The 20,825-nt window shown below is 42.2% G+C and overlaps 1 protein-coding gene across 4 annotated transcripts in view; it reads left to right on the top strand.

Annotated features, from left to right (window-relative positions):
* sdccag8 (SHH signaling and ciliogenesis regulator sdccag8) overlaps positions 1-20,825 on the top strand; it is a 68,204-nt gene that overhangs the window by 33,092 nt on the left and 14,287 nt on the right. For all 4 annotated transcript variants that reach the window (XM_085183711.1, XM_085183707.1, XM_085183708.1 and 1 more), the window contains exons 14-16: positions 7-134; positions 5,058-5,166; positions 6,585-6,716. In XM_085183711.1, the coding sequence (XP_085039837.1) occupies positions 7-134; positions 5,058-5,166; positions 6,585-6,716 (369 nt within the window). The remainder of the gene's footprint in view (positions 1-6; positions 135-5,057; positions 5,167-6,584; positions 6,717-20,825) is intronic.

Raw genomic sequence — 20,825 nt, 5'->3', positions numbered from 1 at the left:
CCTCAGACAGGACAGAGAGGGTGCAGACCGGGCTCACGAAGAGGAAATGGCATCTGTGACTCTTTCAGCTCGGGAAAGGGAGCGAGAGCTGACTGTGATGCTGCAGCAAGCAGAAGCCGAACACCTGCAGAGAGGTCAGTGCTTCAATCCACAGCAGTGACAACGGGTTTGTCTTCGTGCTTTTGACTTGTGGCGTAGGTCACAATGTCCTCTTTTTACCTCTCTGACTTAATCAGCCATTTTTGGCTCACATCAGGACAGGTCAGTTCTTCAAAAGAAAAAGCCCCTCCCTTCTTCCCCATCGGCATTTTAGTCACCACAGAACCTGTCATTCAGAGTCATGCTGTCGTAAGACTGCACCACAGCTCGATGCCGCAGTTTAAATGCTTTCTGGAAAACTTGGACGAGCAAAGCATGATAAAGCTTCTTAAAGCAATTTATATTGTAAAGTAAAAACCATTGAACATTATAAAGCTTACAACAAACTGTTTTGCAATAGTTTTTTTTAATGCAATTTGTATTTATAATTTTTAAAACATTTAAAAAAAAAATATTAGCAGAAGGAATCTTGTAATGTTTCTTATTCTGTTTTATGCTTCAGAGTAGGGAGACCGAAAGGAAAGACAGTGTCAGGATCTAATGAATCTTTAAATGTTATATGTACAACATGTGAATAAAGAAATCCGAGTTTGTGGATGCTGATAGAGCAGGTTCATCGTTTAAAAAGTTTTCAGCGAAGGCCTGCACACACTTGTGAAACTGTACATGGCTACGCAGCCGTCTGTTCTCCGATTTGCATCGCAGCTAGGTTTACTGCAGTACCCTGCAGTACACAGGCACGTCAGTTCTAACACAGAGGAGAGGTCGGTGTACGGTCGAGATAAACAAGACTACAGAACGCAGCAGGACTGAATGGGACAGAGCAATTAGAGTCAAATATCCAGAACAACAAGAGGCAAAACGGCAGAGATGACCAGGGTCAGCTACACATTCACATCCATTGAGCTGGATGATTTTCACTCTCCTCCTCAAGGACGATTCAGCATGGTGGATCTTTGTTCAAACAAGGTCTTGAACTTGCATCATCCAGTTGAAGGGTGTCTTTCTTCTTTCTGTGCCCCCTCGTCCCCGCCATGACGGCACAGAGAGGAGAGCAATTCATCTGAACTGTACAAAACATGGCTGAAGTGACCTCAGAAGTGCAGAACAGAGCAGAAAGAGCCAAACAGAAGCCTTAAGAGGAGAATAGAGAGAAGAGGGGCAGAGCAGAGGGAAGGTGATGGGAGCAGAGCAGGGAGACCCAGCTCAGAGCTCCCTGTCTGTCTGCACAGCAGAGCTGCTGCTGCTAGCACATCTGTTGCACCATCTGGATACCCCCCCCCCCCAATAACCCACCACCCACCCTCAGCCACTCTCCCTCCCCTCCCTCCCTTCCCCTATCTTTTTATTTACCTGTGGTTCCCTTCAACAACCCGGGAGCCTGCTGGTAAGCAGAACAAAGATGGAGGGTATAGAGGGAGGGAGGGGTGGTGGCGGTGTAGGCGGGGGGGTAAACAAAGAGTTTTTTTTGCTGGCGCGTGTCGACAGCACACATGTTGTCTAAAGAGAGCTGACATCAGAGCACAGCAGGAAACTGTGGATGGGGAGGGGATAGAGGGGTGGACGTCCTTTAGTAGCTCGCATCACTTCCTCTCCCCGTGCAACTCAACAGACGAGCTGGATAATTAGCTTTCTTGCTCTCCAAATCCCGCCTCTCTGTCCATCCGTTTGTCCTTCCATCCATCCATTCCCCCCCCCCCGCCCCTCTCTCACTTCTTCTCCGCTCCCTCCCACCTTTTTTCTTTTTTCTGAAATTTTTTTTCATGTTTCTTTTTTGAGTAAATGTGTACAGAGCAGCCTCTAGATGATATCAGATATTTGTTTCTCTCTGTCCCTCCCTCCCTGCCACGCTTCTTCCCTCCATCCCTCCCTCCCTCATTTTTCCTCTGTTTGTTTCCAGTGCCAGTTCTGCTGTGTTTCTGTGTCCCAGGGTTCTTTTTGGCCTACGCATGGCCAGACGCATTCAAAGCCTGTTCAGCTAATTAGCATTCTTCATACAACTTTTCCAGCACTGACCAAACTTTGTAGAGTGTATGTGTGTGTGCACGGCTGTGAGTTTGTGTAGTTTAGTTTAATAGTTTAATGCTCAGTAGCATCCAATTTCTGCTCGACTTACATTGTCTGTGGTAGTGATTTGAAGAAGGCGGCTGTAGACAGTGGAATAAAATAGGTTAGAGGTTCCTTTGGAGTCACGGTCAATGGATGAGGTGCTCATCATCCTAAGCATTACCCTTTAAATTTCTCCCAATCAAGACTTGTATAACTTTCTGTTTTAATAGCTAATCTGTAGCTCGGAGAGAGCAAAGATGTCTAAAGGGGAGAGTCCAGTTTCTGTCTGCAGAGATCTTTATTTTCTCCACAATATTTGCTGTATGAAAATGAAAAAAGTCTGAGTTACTTTTCAAAGACTGCGAGTCCTTGGTGTTTTTTGGTTTTTGGTTGACTGTAACAGAATGCCGGAGCAGGTGGATCATTCCTTCAATCCAACCGGCAGCCATTGTTATTTTAAAAGAGCAGACATATGCTGGAGAGCTGAACGTGGACCATTTCAAAGGAACGATGAAAGCACCGTGTTGGATTGTTCAGAAAGAGGCCCCCATGAGCGGATGAGGAGGTGGCAGGAAGGGTGGAAAGGAGAAAGAAAGCGCTTTTAAACAACTATCCGCTCTTTTTCTCCACCTTGTTTTACCCTTCTCACTTTATATTTAAATTCTCTCTTCTGTGCATGGCTGCTTTTTTTCCCTGTACATTTATTTGTCGATTGAACAGTTTTTATTTTAATAGGATTGTTGACTAAAGCATTTTTTTGCAGATTCAAAGAGACATATGTACGTATATGTGACTTTAGTTTCATTGTTCTGTGCTGTCCATAAGGTAGATGTTATCCTCTGACGTGAGGCCACTTGGGGTTTTTTATGTGCCCACAGAAGTTGGGAAATGTCTTTTCACTAACTTTTCATAACAACATATGTTTTGTTTATTGTATTTTATTTAGTCAGTCACGGTGTAATTTTTATTCTGTACAGAAACCAAGTAGCACACATAGACACAGCATTTAAACATTGATTTTTTCTTTCCAAAACATGATGAGATCTCACATGATGACTCCAGTTTACAAGTCACAGTGACCATCCTCTAGTGCAGAGTCCTTTAGTACAGCTCACTTCGAATCTTTTTTTGTTGATATTATTGGCCCTGACTAGGGCTGTGCGATATGAACAAAATCTCATATCCCGATATAAGAATTCTATCGTCCGATAACGATATAAATCACAAAAATGTAACATTTTCTGTAAATTCTGTGAATCTCGGGCAGCTCAACTTGCGCGACGTGTTTCCAGCTGCGCGTCATGTAGCTGGAGTCGAGTGTTTTAACCGATGCATGAAACGATACATTTTTAGACATAAGTTGTAACGGCCGCCGTTTTCTTTGTGAGTATTTATTACACGGCGTGCTGCGGGGAAAAGCCTGTTCTAACGTTTGAGTCTAAGGTTTATTTTTTAGCACCTGGCGGCTCTTTTTAAATTCTCATCCGTAAATAATCTGCTCTTTCACGTGATTCAGTTTATTTTGAAAAGTCTCAACAGGATCTTGAGCTTTATTGTGAAAGGTTTATGTGAAACAAACTAGCAACAACGACGGTAACACCATCGCGTGTCCGCTTATGACAACGCATAAAACAGGCGTTTGTCCGTCAGTAGTGAGGTTATATAAAATATAAGAGAAAGAATGAATTAATATAGCCACTACAGTGACCATCAAAAGGATGAAAAAATATTGCTGTAAACAGTTTATTTTGCGACACCACGAAACAAACGATAGCGTAAAATGAAACGATAGACGTTTTTATATCGTCATCCAATATATATCGTTATACCGAACAGCCTTAGCCCTGACCCACATTTTTTTTACTTATTTAATTATCATTTTAATCTTCTTTATGTTTTCCTTTGTAGTTTTAATGACATGAGCATGCAAAACCGCTAATTTTATCAACGTAGAATAAAAGGGGCATCTCAGGGTTTTCCAAAATATGGAGGCCTTTTATAGGGTTCTGTAAATGTCTTTCAATAATTTCTCCAGATTGGGAATCAGATCTCTGTCTGTTAATTATATCAATAATATTGAGGCGGGCATGCAGGTGTACTTGAATTTATTCCACTGAAGGATGGATGCTGTACTCTCATGTTGTCCTCATGTTCAGTTTTATGAGCTGTGGCATTATAGTAAAAACATACTTGGATGATATCTTAATGATTATGACATTAAGATATCATCCTCACCTGTGAAAAATAGTAGCCCATATCTCTTTTTTTTTTTTACCTTTAGTATTTTATATTCTCAGAGGTGAAACTGACAGATACAATCTTCAAATTAAGCCTCTCGCTGTTCCTTGTGTTTAAAACCTGCATACGCATAAAACATTTATTATGCTGTCAATTTCTTTTGATTTGGCTCCACGGCTTAAAAATGTAACCATCATGTCCTTGTTACTGAGATTGTCCTTTTTACATATAGCAGCAGTTAATTAAAGGGAGTGTAACCGCTGTTAGGTAAACAACAGCTGCTACACTGTCAGAGCAACTTATTCAGTTGTGTTTAAGTATTAGATTGGAAATGGTCTAGTTAGGCTCAGTTTTGTTTTGGTCAGATTGGAGATTTATTTTGAAAGGACCTGAATACACATCTGTATCTCTATAACCTATGTGTAATTTATCATTCAGAAAAAGGTGTCTAATTCTTCTCTGTGTTTAGCTGGCACGTGTTGATATCATCATTAAAGCCAGTCAGCTACAGAATCACTGATGGCATTAAACTATGTTTGCATCCAAAATAAATAACATTTAATTTTTAAAGAGAAGGGTAGGTAGGTGAGGACTTTCACCTGTTCTGGAGGAACGTCACCTGTGGTGGCTAAACCTAAAGTGACTGCCAGCTTTCCCATCATTGATTACAGTTGGAGAGTTGGATGGTCTCCTGAGTTCCCAGAATTCCCTCATTGGGAGGCTGAAGGAGGAGTGCTGCAACCTGGGGACCAAACTGGAAGAGCTGGCTGAAAAAAGCAGGTGAGTGTTTCCTCTGTGTTTGAACATTTATTCGCTCAGTTATGCCTTGATTTTATTTTTTTTTTAATTTGCCGTTTGCTTCCTAGCTCAGTGGCTTTTTTCTCTCTCCATGAAACAGTTGTTTGCTCTGCCACTCTGTTGTTTATTCCCTCTATCTGCTGGACATCCATGTCATCATTTCACAAAGCATCATCTATCCAGGCTGTTTGAACAGAGCACGTCAACATACTACATACTGCTTTCCAGTCTGACCTGTTTTCTTGTTAACCTGATGCTACAGTAGTCACAGCAGGCCTGCCCAGCTCTCCATCTGGGCTGAATGCGTGTGTGTCTGTGTGTGTGATTGTCTTCTGGGTGTGTGTGTATGACAGTGACCCTGGGCTCAGTGTCCTGTCAGCTGTTGGAGCTGTGCTGCACATTAGTCACATGACAGCCTCCAATCTGGCCCTGCCAGACCGCACTGGCCTCACCAACCACAGGACACATGCACACAACACACACACCAAAGTACACTGTGTATTTTGTTTGTTTGGAAGGACGTGAGTACCAGGTACACGTATAGAGTTTTTATAGGTACAGAGTCATGCAGACACACTGGCCTGAAGGCTCATCGTGTACATCTTCTGGATGTGTGCGTTATGTAGTTTAGCAGCAGCGTGGTGGTGTGTTTGGTGCCTCGGGCTGTTTGAGTTCCTGGAGTCTAAGCCCAACGTAGCGGTTAAAGTCCTGCTGGACGGCCTCGCTCGGGCTAAGTGAGGTTACAGTGAGACAGTTGCAGGAAGATGAAAAAGAAAAATGATCATCTGTTTTTGGTAGTCCTGCTGACTCTGCACCTTTTATCAAGTGTGCTGCTGCAGATTGGCCAATGTGATGTTGTGAAAGTGACACTTACTACGTCTGGACATGCAGCCCGTTACCTCTATTTTTATCCCTGCATTTCCTGCTGTTACCTCTACTGTTGATGTTAGGTAGGCAGAGTGGAAAATGGTGATCTTAAAACAGGCATGTTTGCCAAATTAGCCGAAGAGTAAATGAAGTCACTATTTATTTGTTGTTTTGCCTTTTGAGACTTCTATTTCCTGGATCAACATAGGCATCATGAACCTAGCCTGTTTTTGGACACCAGAGAAAAGTACTCAGGTGTGAGAGCTCTGTTGTGAGGCAACAATGCTAACCACTGAGCTACCTCGCTGCCATTTATTTGATGACACATACGTTCTCGTAAGATGTGTGCACACACTGACAAAGACTCTGCTGCTATCTCTGCTGTTTCATTCTCTGGGACTACGCCGATACACTTTACTAAAAAGTCGTATATTAAAGAAGAAAAAGTGGATGATGAATTCAGTTTGTTGGCTGTATAATGCTTCGTACGTTGGTAGTGTGAATATAGCAGCTGTGTATGTGTGTGTGTGCAGAAGTGAGCTGGAACAGCTGGCATTGGAGAAACAACACTTGGAGGAAACGGTGAAGAATCTGAGAGCTCGCTGCTCGGATATGGAAGAACAGTGTGTCCAGCACGGTCGCATGCACCAGCGCATGAAGGACAGGTGGGCGCATAACACACATAACTACACAGCTACACATACTGTCCGTGCAGCAGAGGGCAAAACATCTTCTGACATCTTTTTGGGGTTGTTTAATTTGTTTATTGGTCTTGTAAACTCCCCGTCAAGAATTTTATCTGATTGAAAGAGTCCCGTAAACATCAGTGACATTACATAGAAATCCCTCCTGCTCTCGGAGTATTTAAATGTTCATTTCTTTACATTTCTACAGCGATGGCAGCGAGCCTTTAAAAAAAAAAGAAGCACAGTTTTCTTCACATTCTGTCCCCTCACCAGTGAATCTTCTGCACATCTGATGTTTATTTTTATATAAGAATTGTTTTAATTTTTTGTTGACATAGTGTTTTTTGTGTCAGCGCTTTATTCTCCTGCTGTCTGTACTGAGGCTGCACACACTAAGAGTTCCTGATCAGAAACTTTTCTCTTACATAACAGACAGGAGGAAAGTAAAGTAGTTATAGCAGTATAACTACACGGTTGCGACTGTTCTCGCAGCTCAACACAGATAATGGACACGTGTTAAAGGGAAAAAAGTCTTAAAACGAGGACGTTAGGTACTCGTTTATCAAATTGCTCGTTTACAGCTGTGCTTCTTCACACCTCTCTGGCTCAGATGAGTTATGAAGTTAACAAGTGGGTAATTCATGAGAAGTTGTGCGTCTCGGCAGTGACTACAACCTATAATAAGCAGCGGTAAGTTGATCTCTTGTCAGCGGGAGCTGACACACGATGCTCCTGTGCACTTGTCACACTCTAATAGACTCTTAATTACACTGCAGTGAACAGTAAAGTGAGATTTGGAGGATTTAGAAACCATAAATAGTCTTCAAGTCAAAGAAAAACATGGCAGTGTGCATTTTAAGAAAAGAACGAAGCTGATCAGAGTGAGCTGATGAACTGAGGAGTCAGTTAAGAGAAAATAAATCTGATAGTGTTATAGTTGAGTATTTGTATGTTGGATGAAAATGCATGAAAATTACTCAAACGTCCTAAATATGAAGATTTGTTGGGTTTCTTTACTTATGAAAGCTGCAGCTAAAAGTGCCTCCATCTTTGGCTTATGCTACAGTATCTGTACATGTGTATGTGTGATGCGGGGGTCTCTTCCTCCTTAAGTGCGGAGCCCAGTTGGCGTGTGTCTCCACGGGGCGCCTGGCATACAGCCTGGCTCTGCCAATGTGGGAGAGGGTGTGTGGGTGTTGTTGCCCCACTCTGCAGGATCTCTACCCCAGTGCCCCCCACTTTTCCTCTTAACACGCACACACTTGCAATCACGCTCACCCTTTTCTCCTGCTCCATCCATGACACTACATATTGTCTACCTCCCACCGGTGTTAACCTGTCGATAGTCACACGCTGCCAAAAAAACAAAGTTTACCAAGTCACAGCTGTCTCCTGGTTCTGTGTGACTCTTTGTGTGGTTTAGAGAAAGAAAAGCTATTTAAGTTGACAAGGAGTGTGAAGTATGAATATTCTGTACGTTTCTGTGCATATGTTGCTGCGGTATTTTGTGTATGTGTGTGTGCGTGTGTGTGTTGGTTGCTATTGCATGTTCTCAGGAGGTTTAGCAGAGCAGGAATGTGGCTGCCAAAAGTGGATTGGCTGGGAAGTTGGCACCTAACTTCTCTCTTCTCCCAACTGAACCACGATAATCACTCTTGGCATTTACTGAGTTTTATTTTCTGCTTTGACACTTAGTTTGTTGATGAATCCTCCTGATATTTAAAAATCTCTCAAGTTCAGTTCTACAAGAGGTCACTTCAGGAGCGACTGTTAAGCCGGCTGACCGCGTTTTTATTTTTCAGCCGGTAGAAGGTGTGTTTGTTTGAGAGTGCGTTTATACGGGTTTGACGAGTAGTTTTGGCATTTAGCTGCTTTTTTTTTTTAAAAAGGTGCAACATAGATGAGGTAGAGAGGTGTGATTAACATTTATGATACACAATGCTGCTAAAAACTTGTTTTTTTATCTTTATATGTGCTTCTTTTTGAGGTAAACATTATAGAATATATATCATAAGAGTATAAGAGAATAATATTTGTTGGAGTTTGGGAAGTTTAGTGACAGGCGCGAACTTTGAGATGTGGCTTCCGAGTGTGTGTGCATGCAGTTTTGTTTGTGCGCGTTTAAGCCAGTACGTCATCGGTTCTTTTCTTGTACTTGTTGTCGTGATCTTCGGCGTGCTTGCGCGTCTATATGTCGGGTATACGTTCGCTGGTCCCCACAGGCCCCGAGTGTTCGGTGGGCGCCCCGCCGTGCCGCTCGGGGGTTAAGGTGTACGTGTTAACAAGCTGGTGTAAGTGGGTTCAATATCCAGCGCCCCGCCCCTCCCCACAGCCTCTCCATCGGCCTGCAATCTGTGCTGCGAAGAGCGGCAACAGCGCACCACGCACAAAACATTTGGAAAATCAGCTTGATTTATTTTTACATGGGCAAGCTGATTGCCAAACTACACAGGGGTTTTAGCACACAATGTTTTGCTGCACCATTTAATTATTTATTTTACTATTTCTGTGTTGTTGCTTTTTTTCCTTTCTTCTTTTTGTTTTTTTCTGCTTGGAAATGAAGGAATGGAGCGGAGGGTGGAGAGATGGAGCAGGACAGAGTTAGAGAAGATGCATAGATGCAAATGTTGAATTTAAAGGCTCTGCGATTATTATCATTATTATCAGCCTTTTTTAAAAACATTTTGATTTAGTTTAGTGTTTAATGTAGTTTGGGATTTTAGGTTTAAATAGGTTTTTTCTTTTTAGTTTTCAAGAATGTTTTATTTAACATTTTTACTAAGGTGTTTGATCATTTTCAGATGCTTTTGTGTCCGAAAAATACAAACAACAAATCAGCGTTTATTAACTCATGACAGCCGATCATTTGTCAGTGGGCAGGTGATGTTTGTGAGTTTGTATTATGTGAAAACAACTTAATACAAGCACGAACGGAAGAAAAAAGATGTTTTATTCGGATTAATATGGTTTTAGATTTTGCTAAAACTGACAAAAGTGAACATTTTGCAGTGCAGATGAATTAGTTAATAGAAACGTTAAACTCTCAGTGCAAATCATGCATTTCTTAGTTATTCCAAAATATTTAAAATCAATACATAAACAAAAACGAGCATTTCTTTTAAAGCAAAGATATTATTAAAATCTGAAAACGCTGCATGAGCATGTACAGCTGGCCCTGAAACTTTAATCCACTTTAGTCCATTTTAGTTGGAAATTTCTCTTCTAATGCAGCTTTAATAAGAAAAAGGAAAACATATCTGTCGATCTCTCTATATATGAAATAACCTTTTTCTAACAGAGTAATGTTTGTTGGGAAATGTGACTTTAAACTGTAACTTCTCCAGTTTTCTATTCATATTAATTATTTTTTCAGCTGTGGCTCTTCTGCCCTCCGTCTCCTCTTACCTCCCTCTTCTCTTCTTCTTATCTCTTTTCACTTTACTTTCCTTTCCTGCTCCAACTTTTCTCCTCTCCTCTCTTCTCCTCCTCCCCTCTGCTTTCCGTACTAAACACCACGCAACCTTTTCTCACCCCACAGCTGTTGGCAGGCTGTTTTACCAATTATCACTACGCATGCACACACTTAGGTCACGCACATAGACTCTCGCACACATGTACGACGGACCAGCACAACACCAACGCTTGCTTAACCACGCATCGTGACAGCGGAGTGTGTTTGTCAGGCCTCGGTGCGCAAGTGCTGTAGAGGTGTACGAGCGCAGCTCACTGTGCAGCCCTTTAAGAAGAGTAGCAACATATACGCAGATGTGTCTGTAGATCCACAGGCTTCACTGGGCCATATGGCCTCCACGGAGAAAGATGGTGCTTGCGTCTGGAGGAGAGCAGAAGAGGGAGGGAGGGATGGAGCGGAGGATGGAGGGCCATGTGTGGCATGAGCTGTGCAAGCAGTTGTTGAAGTATGTATGCCTGTGGATGTGTGTGTGTGTGAGTGCATGCGTGTGTATGAGTGTGTGCGTTTGCACCAGAGGCTCCAGGAGATTGGTTAATGGAACAAATGGTCGCGGCGGGCCAGGGAAGAAGGAACAGGCTTGCTGCTACCGCGGGCGGACAGCGAGCCTCAGGCGAGGGCTGCTTCATCTGGGCTCATGCCACACACATACACACACCCTCTGTCAAACCCTCGTCTCTCCTCATCCCCCCGCTCCCAAACACACAGTGTGCTGCCATGCCGCCCCAGAAGCAAAAGGACGCTCCTCGCAAAACTTTTCATTTGCAAATGAAGTTGGCAGAGGCTGGGCAGAAGAAAACAGGACAGCTTTCATTTGTCTCATCTGTGTCTTCGCGCGTACACACACGCACACATACAGATATTTGTGTGTGCGTGCATCTGTGTGTGATGAGTTGCCACTATGTGTGTGATCTAAGAGGTACAGAGAAACAGGGGGACGATAAAAAGAGTGAGATGTGGAGAAAGTGAGGATAAAGACAAAGAAGGCCCAGTGTGAGGTTCAGCGTCGTTAACGCCTCGTATTCATCTTCCACAGAGCGCTAATATTAACATCACCTCCTTACATTTCACATGCGTTTCTTTCTTTCTTTCTTTTTTTTTTACTGATCACACATAGCCGTTTTTCACAGATTTCTTTAAAAATGGATTTTTATTTTTCACATAACAGCAGCCCCTTGCCTTTCAGGTTTTTATCATAAAGCACTGATCACAGGTAGGTAGTTGGGTAGTCAGAATGTGGTTTGTTAGCAGCTACTTTCCAAACATTTCAAATATTTAATTTATATTTCACATTTTTACAAAAGCAAACACGAGGAAGTATCAACCGTTTTAAGACACTACCTCCATTTCGTTCCTCACTCATACTTGCGTTCTTACCTCTGGATGGCGCTGATCAGTCGTCTCCCTCCTCCTTCATCTTCCTCTTCTTCTTTTCTCATCGTTTCTGTCTCCGCATGGCCCAGCTGGCTCCCGTAGCCGGGAGCGACTGCAGGGCGGCCTGCTGAAAGAGCATTGTCAAACGGTGGCTTTACAGCTCTGTCACACACACGCGCACACACAGACGCACAGATTTGCAGCTCAGATGTCAGGCTGTAGCCAGAGGCTTGCAAGCTGGAGCGTTAACTGTGCAAAGCGTCACATCTCAAGCCCCAGTCAGTGACTCTAACACTACTTCATAAAACTACAAGTAGAAAACTCAAGCAGAAGCACCTGCCCCTTCTTTAGAAAAAATGTTAAAAGTAACATCAGCAGAAACACTTTAATGCCAGCAAAGCAAAAGCTCAAACACACGGCTTAAAACAGTCAGGAGGCCTCACGGTAGCAAACAACTCTGACGTTAAATAGATGATTTCCCAGCCTGCAGCAGCACCGACACCTCTGTTAATGCAGAAATGAAAGCAGAGACGACTTCTGTGCCCGTTCAGAGCTGTTTACAGCTTCGTCAGATTGTGAATATATTTCTAACATCCCTTCCTAAACTCTTTCCAGATTTTATTTTTAATTATAAATACTGGCCAGGAGCCTTTCATTTTACGCTGGTGAACTGCTGTCTGGGACGCTTTACGGGAATGAAAGAAAAAGCACCTGAAATGATCAAGGAAAATAATTGATATTAAAAATATGAAATTACATCATACGGAAGGTGATGGCACTGGAAGGTCTTAAGACAAAAAAAGACAAACAGATTTGCCAAGTTTGTGTCTGTTACAGATGTTTTATTGGGTACAGCACAGCTGACGGCCTAATACTAGCCCCACTTTAGAATCTGCAATTAAGATTTTTTTGCACAGGACTTTTCAAATTTTATTTTACTGATAATAACTTAATACTTAAGTAAGCTGGATATTTATAGTTTTTGTTGCAATCAGCGCAAGAAGCAGGCATGATGTTTAATTTCTTTTACTCTCAACTTTATGTTCACTTTAATGTAAAGCTAAAAACTGTAAAGTACCACAGCATGCAATGTAAATGTAGCAGTAATATCGAGTAATTGTATTTGAAAATTAGAAAAAAACAAACCAGTAATAATATAAATGCTGTTTTAGTGTTTTTAAATCTCATATAAAGGTTTAAGCATGCTGATCTTTTATTTCTTTCAAACAAAAATGTCATTAAAACGCATTTTCTTTCACCTGTTAAATAAAGATTTCACAATAAAAGCATGATTAGTTAACATGACTTTGTAGTAACAAACACAAGAGAAGCCAAATTAAAAAAAATCAATCAACAAAAAAGAAACATTTTTAAGAAAGGTATAGTATTATTTAATGTTGGTGATCACATGCTGTAAGTATTTTTCACTTCATGCCGTGCTCTCAGAAGAAGAAGCTGGCCTGACAGACTTTAGGTTATTATATTCACGCTGTTATTCAGCGTGCATGAATATAAATGTGTACACAGTGCAGTGCTCAAAAAAGTAAAAGGAATTAAAACTGAACAGCTATAGCATCGCTGCCTCGTGTATGTTGTTCCCTTAATAAGTGCTGAATATTGGTTTTGCAGGACTGCGACAGATGAGTTGCAACTTTCATGTAACTGTTCATGGAACATCTGGCGGTCTAGTAACATCTAAGGCACTTTTTTTTTCCTTCCCCTCCTGATCTTCACACTGTGCTCAGCACTGCAGGGGAACAGCTGTGAGCTGGAAACTAATGGGGGAAAAGAGCAGTTTTAATAGAGGCTGCTTCACAGATGTTTTTTTTTTTAGTTTGATGATTAAATGCCAATTTAATCGCCATTTCTGTCTTCACAATTTCTATTTTCCTCTGTTTGACAGAAATGCGGTGCACCAAAGCCGCTCCAGTTAAAATGTACATATTTAAAGATTACTGGATCTTAGAGGATTTTGCAAATGATTTGATTGTTAGGATTTCTTCAATTCTAAATTACAGAAAAATATAAAAACTATATCCTGATTTAGAAATTGCCCATAAACAATATACTTCTTTAATATCCAGTATATGTAATTTCTTTATCTGTTTATTCAGGGGGTAGTGATCTTCTGTGTCGTGGATCTGGAAATGAAGACTGACTTAGCGTGACGCTCACGTGTGAAATCCGCTGTGCCTTTACAGAATAAAGACTCTGGAAATTGCCAGGTGGCCGTAAACAAAAAGCAAAGAAAATCAAAAGACAGTGAGGGAATGCATGTCGGTCTCATCCCGATCAAAACCCCGCAGCGTCAGCGATCGCGTTCCCATGTCAAATGCACATGTTAGCGAGAGCAACAACTGGCATGACAGGTTGGTGGAAGAGGACGAGGGGCATGGCCTTGAGGCACACGCACATATTCTCGAGTGCGGTTTTGTGCCAGCCAAGATTTAGCTGGAGCGCTGGGGTGTGAGGGTGGCGATGGTGGGCAAGCCTGGGGTTGGGCGAAATATGGTTTTGTGTTGCGCGTGTGTGTTTGTGTGTGTGTGGCAGCTGCAGCCTTCATGCCCCTGGCAGTGTTGTTGTAACCAGGCAAACCAAGGCCGTCTGCCTGCGTTCTTCACCCCCCTAGGCTCCCTGCCTGCTACACACAGACACACACACACACACACGTAGGTTCAGAGATCTTTCATTGTCTTTAGATTAAATTTTTTGCAACATTGAGTCCAATTCTTTAGTTTTTCTGTGATGTTTGAGCATGTGTTTTTATCTCTCTGGTTTGCAGATTTTTGAAATGTACTCTTTAATTACAGCCCACGTTTGCCTTCGCTGACAGATTTTCCTTTTTTTTACTCTTATAAAAAAAAAAAAAAAAAGTAAAATACCTGATCTCACAACCCAGTTTATGCAGGATAGCGTCAGTTTACTCTGTGGTTTGTTTTCGAGTAATTTTGATAATCTATGCACTGTGCGATAAATATTTTCTTAAAGTGGCACGCTCCACTGGCTGATTTGTTTAGTGATAGGAACACACACATTCATAAGGGGCTGCTGAGTGACAGACCTGAACGCCGCTTCCAGATCTTCTGTATCTATTACAGTGTCTCTGTTTTTCTAACGTGACGTTAGCACTTTCCCTTTGGACCATGCCTTTAGGACATATGCTCCCACCTGTAAATAAATATGCAAACACAGACAAACACGTACACACACAACAGAGTTTAGACACTAGCTGTGGGCTACGACTGATGTATACCGGAGAGAGGTAGCTGTGTCTGTGTTTGTGTGTTGTAATTAATCTCCTTACTAGCAGCAGTCAATAGAGAGTGCTGTGGTTCGAGGTGCAGATTGTGAGCAGAGTTTGATTATTGGGCTGTCAGGGGAAATTACTGCAAACTGCCTCCCAGCAAAACTTGCTTCTGTCATGTCTGCTGGAGAGCAGAATACACACTTAGTACCAGGACTGCTCTGGAAGCTGTTTTCAGGTATTTTAGGGGAATTATTTCAGTGTAGATGTGTGCGTTGTGTGTGTGTGTCAGTGAAGCGCTGGATCCAGCAGGTGGTGTCCTTTTACCAGGTCAGCGGGGAAGCTTCTTCTTCTCTAACCCCGGTCACTGAGCTGCCAGCCCAGCCATCAGCAGGCAGCAGGGGGATGGTGACGGCTGGAGCTTGGAGCCTCGGTTTCTCTTCGCCCCCACCACCGCTCAGTCCGACACCTCACCTGACACCACAAACTGTCAGCCCTCGTTTTTCACCGGCTGCAGATCCCCTTCACCCAAACATCCGTTTATCTGTCCTCCCATCAGTCGGTCAGTGAATCCAAGCTTCCTTCTAACCAAACCCATTCCAAGCAGTGTGCAGAACTGAGCCAGCAAGCCAGCAGTGTGTGTGTGTGTGTGCGTGTGTGTGTTTGGGGGGGGGGTGTTCAGTGTAGGGCAGTGCCTGAGCATTAAGCCGTTTTAAGCCCTAATTAATGAGTGTGCCAGTCGATAGAGACCAGTTATTGGATTTGCTGCTTTAGCTGCTGGAAGGAGCGCTACCTTAATCACACACACACGCATATACACACATCCCCCCTAGGAGGCGGGGTTTCAAGGTGAGGTGAAGTGGATTAGAGAAAGTGTGTTGTGTAAGGTCAGAGGTTGGTGTCTCTGAGGGCAGACAAACTGCGTCTGTGGTTGTTTATGTCTGTGCTGGGGTCAAATCCTTCACTTACTGCATTACATAAACCTTCAGCTTACAACCTATAGCCGGTTTAAACATCTCGAGCCACGACCTGGCCGACTGATTTACTGGCTGCCTGCTTAGCTCACTTACCGTCACGTCAGGGGGTTGTGGAGAAGCCTGCTGGCATTTTACATTTTGTACAGCTGTTGCCATGTTGTTCAGAATAATTGTGTTTTGGATATATTAACTCCAGAGTGACCCAGTTATGCTTTAGGAATGGGCGATCAGTGTGTTGACAAAAAACAGCTACAAAGTTACTTTTGTGGAAGTGTAAAATGTAATGTAACTGTTTAAAGCCTGTTTTAAACTGAAAGTAACGAAAATGCAACACGTAAAAGCTCATTTTGAATTCAAGGGTAGCAACGCAATAAAAACATATATATGTTGACCGCTGTGTTGCATCACCTCACTCCCACACACTCTGCATGTGTGTGGGAGTTGAGACGATTAGTTCCTGTAGTTAAAAGTTCAGCCGGGGTCAGTTCAGGTCTACAGGGAGGTCACCTGGACTCTTTTACTGCAAAGCCGCTCTGCTGTAATAAAAATAGTGTGGTTATCTTGCTGAAATAAGAAAGCTTTCCTGAACAAGATGTCGATATTCCAGAACTTTGTCTGTATTAATGGCGACTTCAAAAATGTGCTAATTGAGTGTGCCATCTGCTCTAATGCCTCACATTCAATCACTGATGCTGGTTTTTGATCTCTGTGCTGATATGTTGGATGATCCCTCTCGTCGAGATGGTTTTGTGAGGAAAATCCCAGCAGATTCGCTGTTTCTGAAATACAGACCAACAACCACGCCACGTTCAAAGTCACCTAAATCAGCGGTCCCCAACCCCCGGGCCTCCGACCGGTACCGGTCCGTAAGTCGTTTGGTACTGGGCCGCGAGAGTTGAGGCTCAGGTGTGAAATGTATGGTTTTTAGGGTTTTTTATCGGTTTTCAGCGTTATTTTGTTATCGTTTTTATCGTTAACTCGGTTTTCCTTTGTCTTTTCACGTGTGTTATGAATAAATCTTTTTTTCGGTACCGGTACTAGTTTTATTTTGTTGTATTTATCCGCGACACCTTAAAGGCCGGTCCGTGAAAATATTGTCGGGCATAAACCGGTCCGTGGCGCAAAAAAGGTTGGGGACCGCTGACCTACATCACCTTTATTCCCCATTCTGATGCTCGGTTTAAACTTCAGCAGTTGTCTTGACCACATCTACATGCCTAAATGCAATTAGTTGCTGCCATGTGATTGGCTGATGAGATACTTGCGTCAACAGGTAGGACTATTAAAGTGGCTGGTGAGTGTATGCTAATTTAGACTAGTTTTCCGAAGCGTCCCTGAGTCGATGCAGGGATTTCCACTGCACGGCTGTCAAATGCAGCGCTATCTCAATGCCTGATTTTTGGCCTCCTCCCTACTTCCTTCCATTCTGCTCCAGAACCTGTTTTTAATTAACCTAATTACTTTAAAGATATTCCAACAGGTGTTTTTTCCCACTTTTTTTTCCCAATTAAATAACGTTTCCAGTCTTTTTCCAACACGTCACAGGGATCAAACTCAAAGAGGGCACACATTTAAAAAAAAAAAAAGAAAGACATTTTCTCAGTTTAAACATTTAGTATGTTGTCATTTCACAATGTTTATTTAAAGAGAGGATTTAAATGATTTAGACTCACATTTGAAAGAATATCCACATTTTGAAGAGGGATAGTTTTCAGATACAGATTTTAAAGAGTAGTGGTTTGTGTGTGGAAAAAATAAATTTGATTAAGTTAAACTTCTGAATGCAAACAACAGAACTCTCTGTAGGACTAGAAATATTTTATTTTGGGTAATAAAGTTTAAGTTAAAGTTGGTATAAAATGAGATTTTTAAGATATGTCAGGTTTTGTTTTGTTTACCGTTGTAGGATGTCCTCAGTGAACAAGTTGTGGATCATTTCATAGAAATATCCTCCCAGCTTTAATCAATGAATGAATACATTTTCACTCCAGTGTCACATTTTTCTCCACTAGCAGACAAAGTGTAAAACCCCTGTTGGATTATAGAGTGGATTTCAGAGTGGATTTCAAAGCGGGCCAAGTCATCGCCACAAAATCTCCCGTAAATTCTCTTTGATTTTCGGAGTGGTGCATCTACATGTATCGATATCAGAGGGCATGAATGGATAAGGACTGGCATTTTCCCAGCGTGACTCAGATTAGTTTAGTGGTGTGGAGCTAAAGGCCTTCAGTCGACACATTCCCAACACTTCCCTCATCAAACATTTACAGCTTCAGAACAACAGGCTCTGTTTCTGACCTTTAGGTGCTCCGCTGTGTGTGTGTGTGTGTGTCTGTGTGTGTGTGTGTGTGGCTGACATCCCCGCACTGGTTGTGTTTGTACCTTGTGTCTTCGCTCACCGCAGCGGGGCTGCTTCTGTGTGTGTGTTTGCTGTGTTGTTGGGTGACGTGGCGATGTCCTGCTGTGGTGCTGTGTGAAGGCGTAGGAGGTAGAGCAGAGTGGGAGGAGGGAGTGAGGGGGTGGTTGGTCAGGACAGCTTGGCAGCCGGCTGGAGGAACACCAGGCAGGGAGGGGAGTCATCGCCCTCAGCCTCCAGGACTGGACAGAGCCTCCAGGTCTGGGATGAACCACTCAGCGGGCCCTGAGACAGGATGGAGGAGAAGGAGGAGGAGGAGGTAGGGATGATGAAGAAGGACAGGCAAAATAAAAGGATTAAACCCTGCAGAGCGGAGTGAGGACCATGTGGGTGGAGAGAGCAGTGTGAAGTGTTGGGATGTTCGCCTCCCCCGTCTGTCTCACACAGCCAGCACTACCACTGCCAACATGACCAGCAGGGCAGGGGCATCTGTCTCCCTCCCAGCTACCCTCTCTCTGCCCCGAGCCACTACCCTCTTCATCCTCCTCGTCTTCGCTCTTCCTTGTCTGTATCCCCCCACATCATTGCTTTCTAATGAACTTGTTGAAACAGCGACAACTTTAGCTTATAATTCATATCAGAGTAATTAAAATTCCTCACAGGGTGCTTAAGAGCTCTGAGAAGCTCTGCAGAGACCGATGTTGGTTTTTTAAATTCAAAAAGTGTAGCAGATACTTTCTTAACTTTATTAACCATTTTATATTTCCTCCTGTCTCCCTCTAAGTAGTAAATGAAGTTTTAATACCACAATACAAACATACACTGATAATATAGGCTGAACTCTTAAGTCTTAAGGAATCTGTGATGTTTTCAAGAGGAAGATGAGAAACACCTCATCCAAAAATAAGGATGGAGGACACTGTCAGAGCAATCGGAAACACTCAGCAGTGCTTTAAGCTGATCGTCTCCATGCCACATACACTGAAGCAGTGAACTGTGGTAAAGGAGCTCCAAACAAGTGTACAGTTTTTGGAATTTGGACATTTTTGTATTTAAAATCTCTTTTATACTGGTCTTTAATAATATTCTAAGGATTTGAGATACTGGATTTATGATTATTCTTATGTAGGGCATTTTTTTTCCTTTTTTAGCTGCATATCAATATGTGAGCAGTATATAACTTCTAATGCTCCTTGAGGTGGTGCTAGTGTGTGGTTTGTAATCTAAAGGTCGGGTTCCTACACAGGAGAGAAACGAAAACAATAAATAAATCCTCCCACAAAAGTGTTTTATTCATTGAGAACTGGTTTAATCTCTAATATTTCATCATGTTATAGAGGATTAACTAGTTTCTATTTTTATTTAATAGACATATTAGACTAAATGATACATTTCCTTTTGAAATCTAGCAGAAGTAAATTAAAAAAAATTAAAATACACAAGTAAAGCATGAGTAATCTGAAGTTGTGGTACTCGAGTAATTGTACTTAATACTTTGAAGCATTGTTTTATGTGTGCAAGAGTCTCTAAATTATCCTAAAGTTCCTCATATAGAAGACAGAAATATGTATAATTTTATAGATGGCTGGTTAAATATGTAAATGTGCATTCCAGTGCTGTGACATCGCTCTCATTATCTGTGTGTGTGTGTGTGTGTGTGTGTGTAAATGAATGAGTTCACCACTGCATTTGAGGGGAGCATGGATGGATGAATGAGGGAAATAATGGGCTGCTGGTGGGAAATATCTCAACACACATTCATCCACCACCCCCAAACACACATTCGACACACACAATTTCTCACACATCCTTGAACTCCAGCTGGAACACACACACACACACACACACACACACACACACACACACTGAGTTTAATCCTAGTGTGCAGTGAAAGAGTTCATTGTCTGCAGGAGCGGCTGTGTCAGAGGGAGGGACGCACTAATTGGGATGTCGTAGTAAAGATCAAAACTTCAGAACTGCACCCACGCACACGCACAACTTTCTCACCAGACTGACTGTTTTTGACAGCTACAGGATGACAGACTGATGATATAACCAAGAAAATCAGAGTAATTTTTAAAGATTAATTACTTTTGAATGATCCCGTTAGATAGATGTAATATCCAGAGATGCTAATGTACGCTGCAGTGATGAAAACAGTGACTAAAACAAATGAATGATCAACATGTATTTTGATCACTTTGTCCCATGTTATCAAATCTTACTTTATTGCACTAACTCAATCTATAGTTATGGGTTAATTTTCTCATTATTATCATTTATGAGTGAAAAAGCATTAAATTAAAAAAACAACAACTGTATGACAGTATGTTGCCCATAGTAATGATCTTGATATAGTGATATAATGATATACTACAACACTCTCTATGTTGGAAGTCCTGAAAAAGCAAGCAGTAGGAACGATGCATGTGTCTTATAGGTCTGAAAATCTAAAAATGAAGTCACAGCATTTTTCTTCTTCTTTCAGTGTCCCACAGGGGGTGACTTCTTTTAGTAACTCACTTTGTTTAGAAGTGTAACGGAAAGTTACCGTTGGCTCATTTGATCTTTGACCTGAGAAAACAGTCCTGAGGAGTATATGAGCTCCATCACTAGTTTGAAGTCTTACTGAACACCAGGTGAAGCTTGTTTTCTTATAAAGTCATTA

The sequence above is a fragment of the Neolamprologus multifasciatus genome, chromosome 13 (assembly GCF_963576455.1).
Source record: "Neolamprologus multifasciatus chromosome 13, fNeoMul1.2, whole genome shotgun sequence".
In the NCBI taxonomy this organism is placed as follows: Eukaryota; Metazoa; Chordata; class Actinopteri; order Cichliformes; family Cichlidae; genus Neolamprologus; species Neolamprologus multifasciatus.
This window is presented reverse-complemented; position numbering and strand designations above follow the sequence as displayed.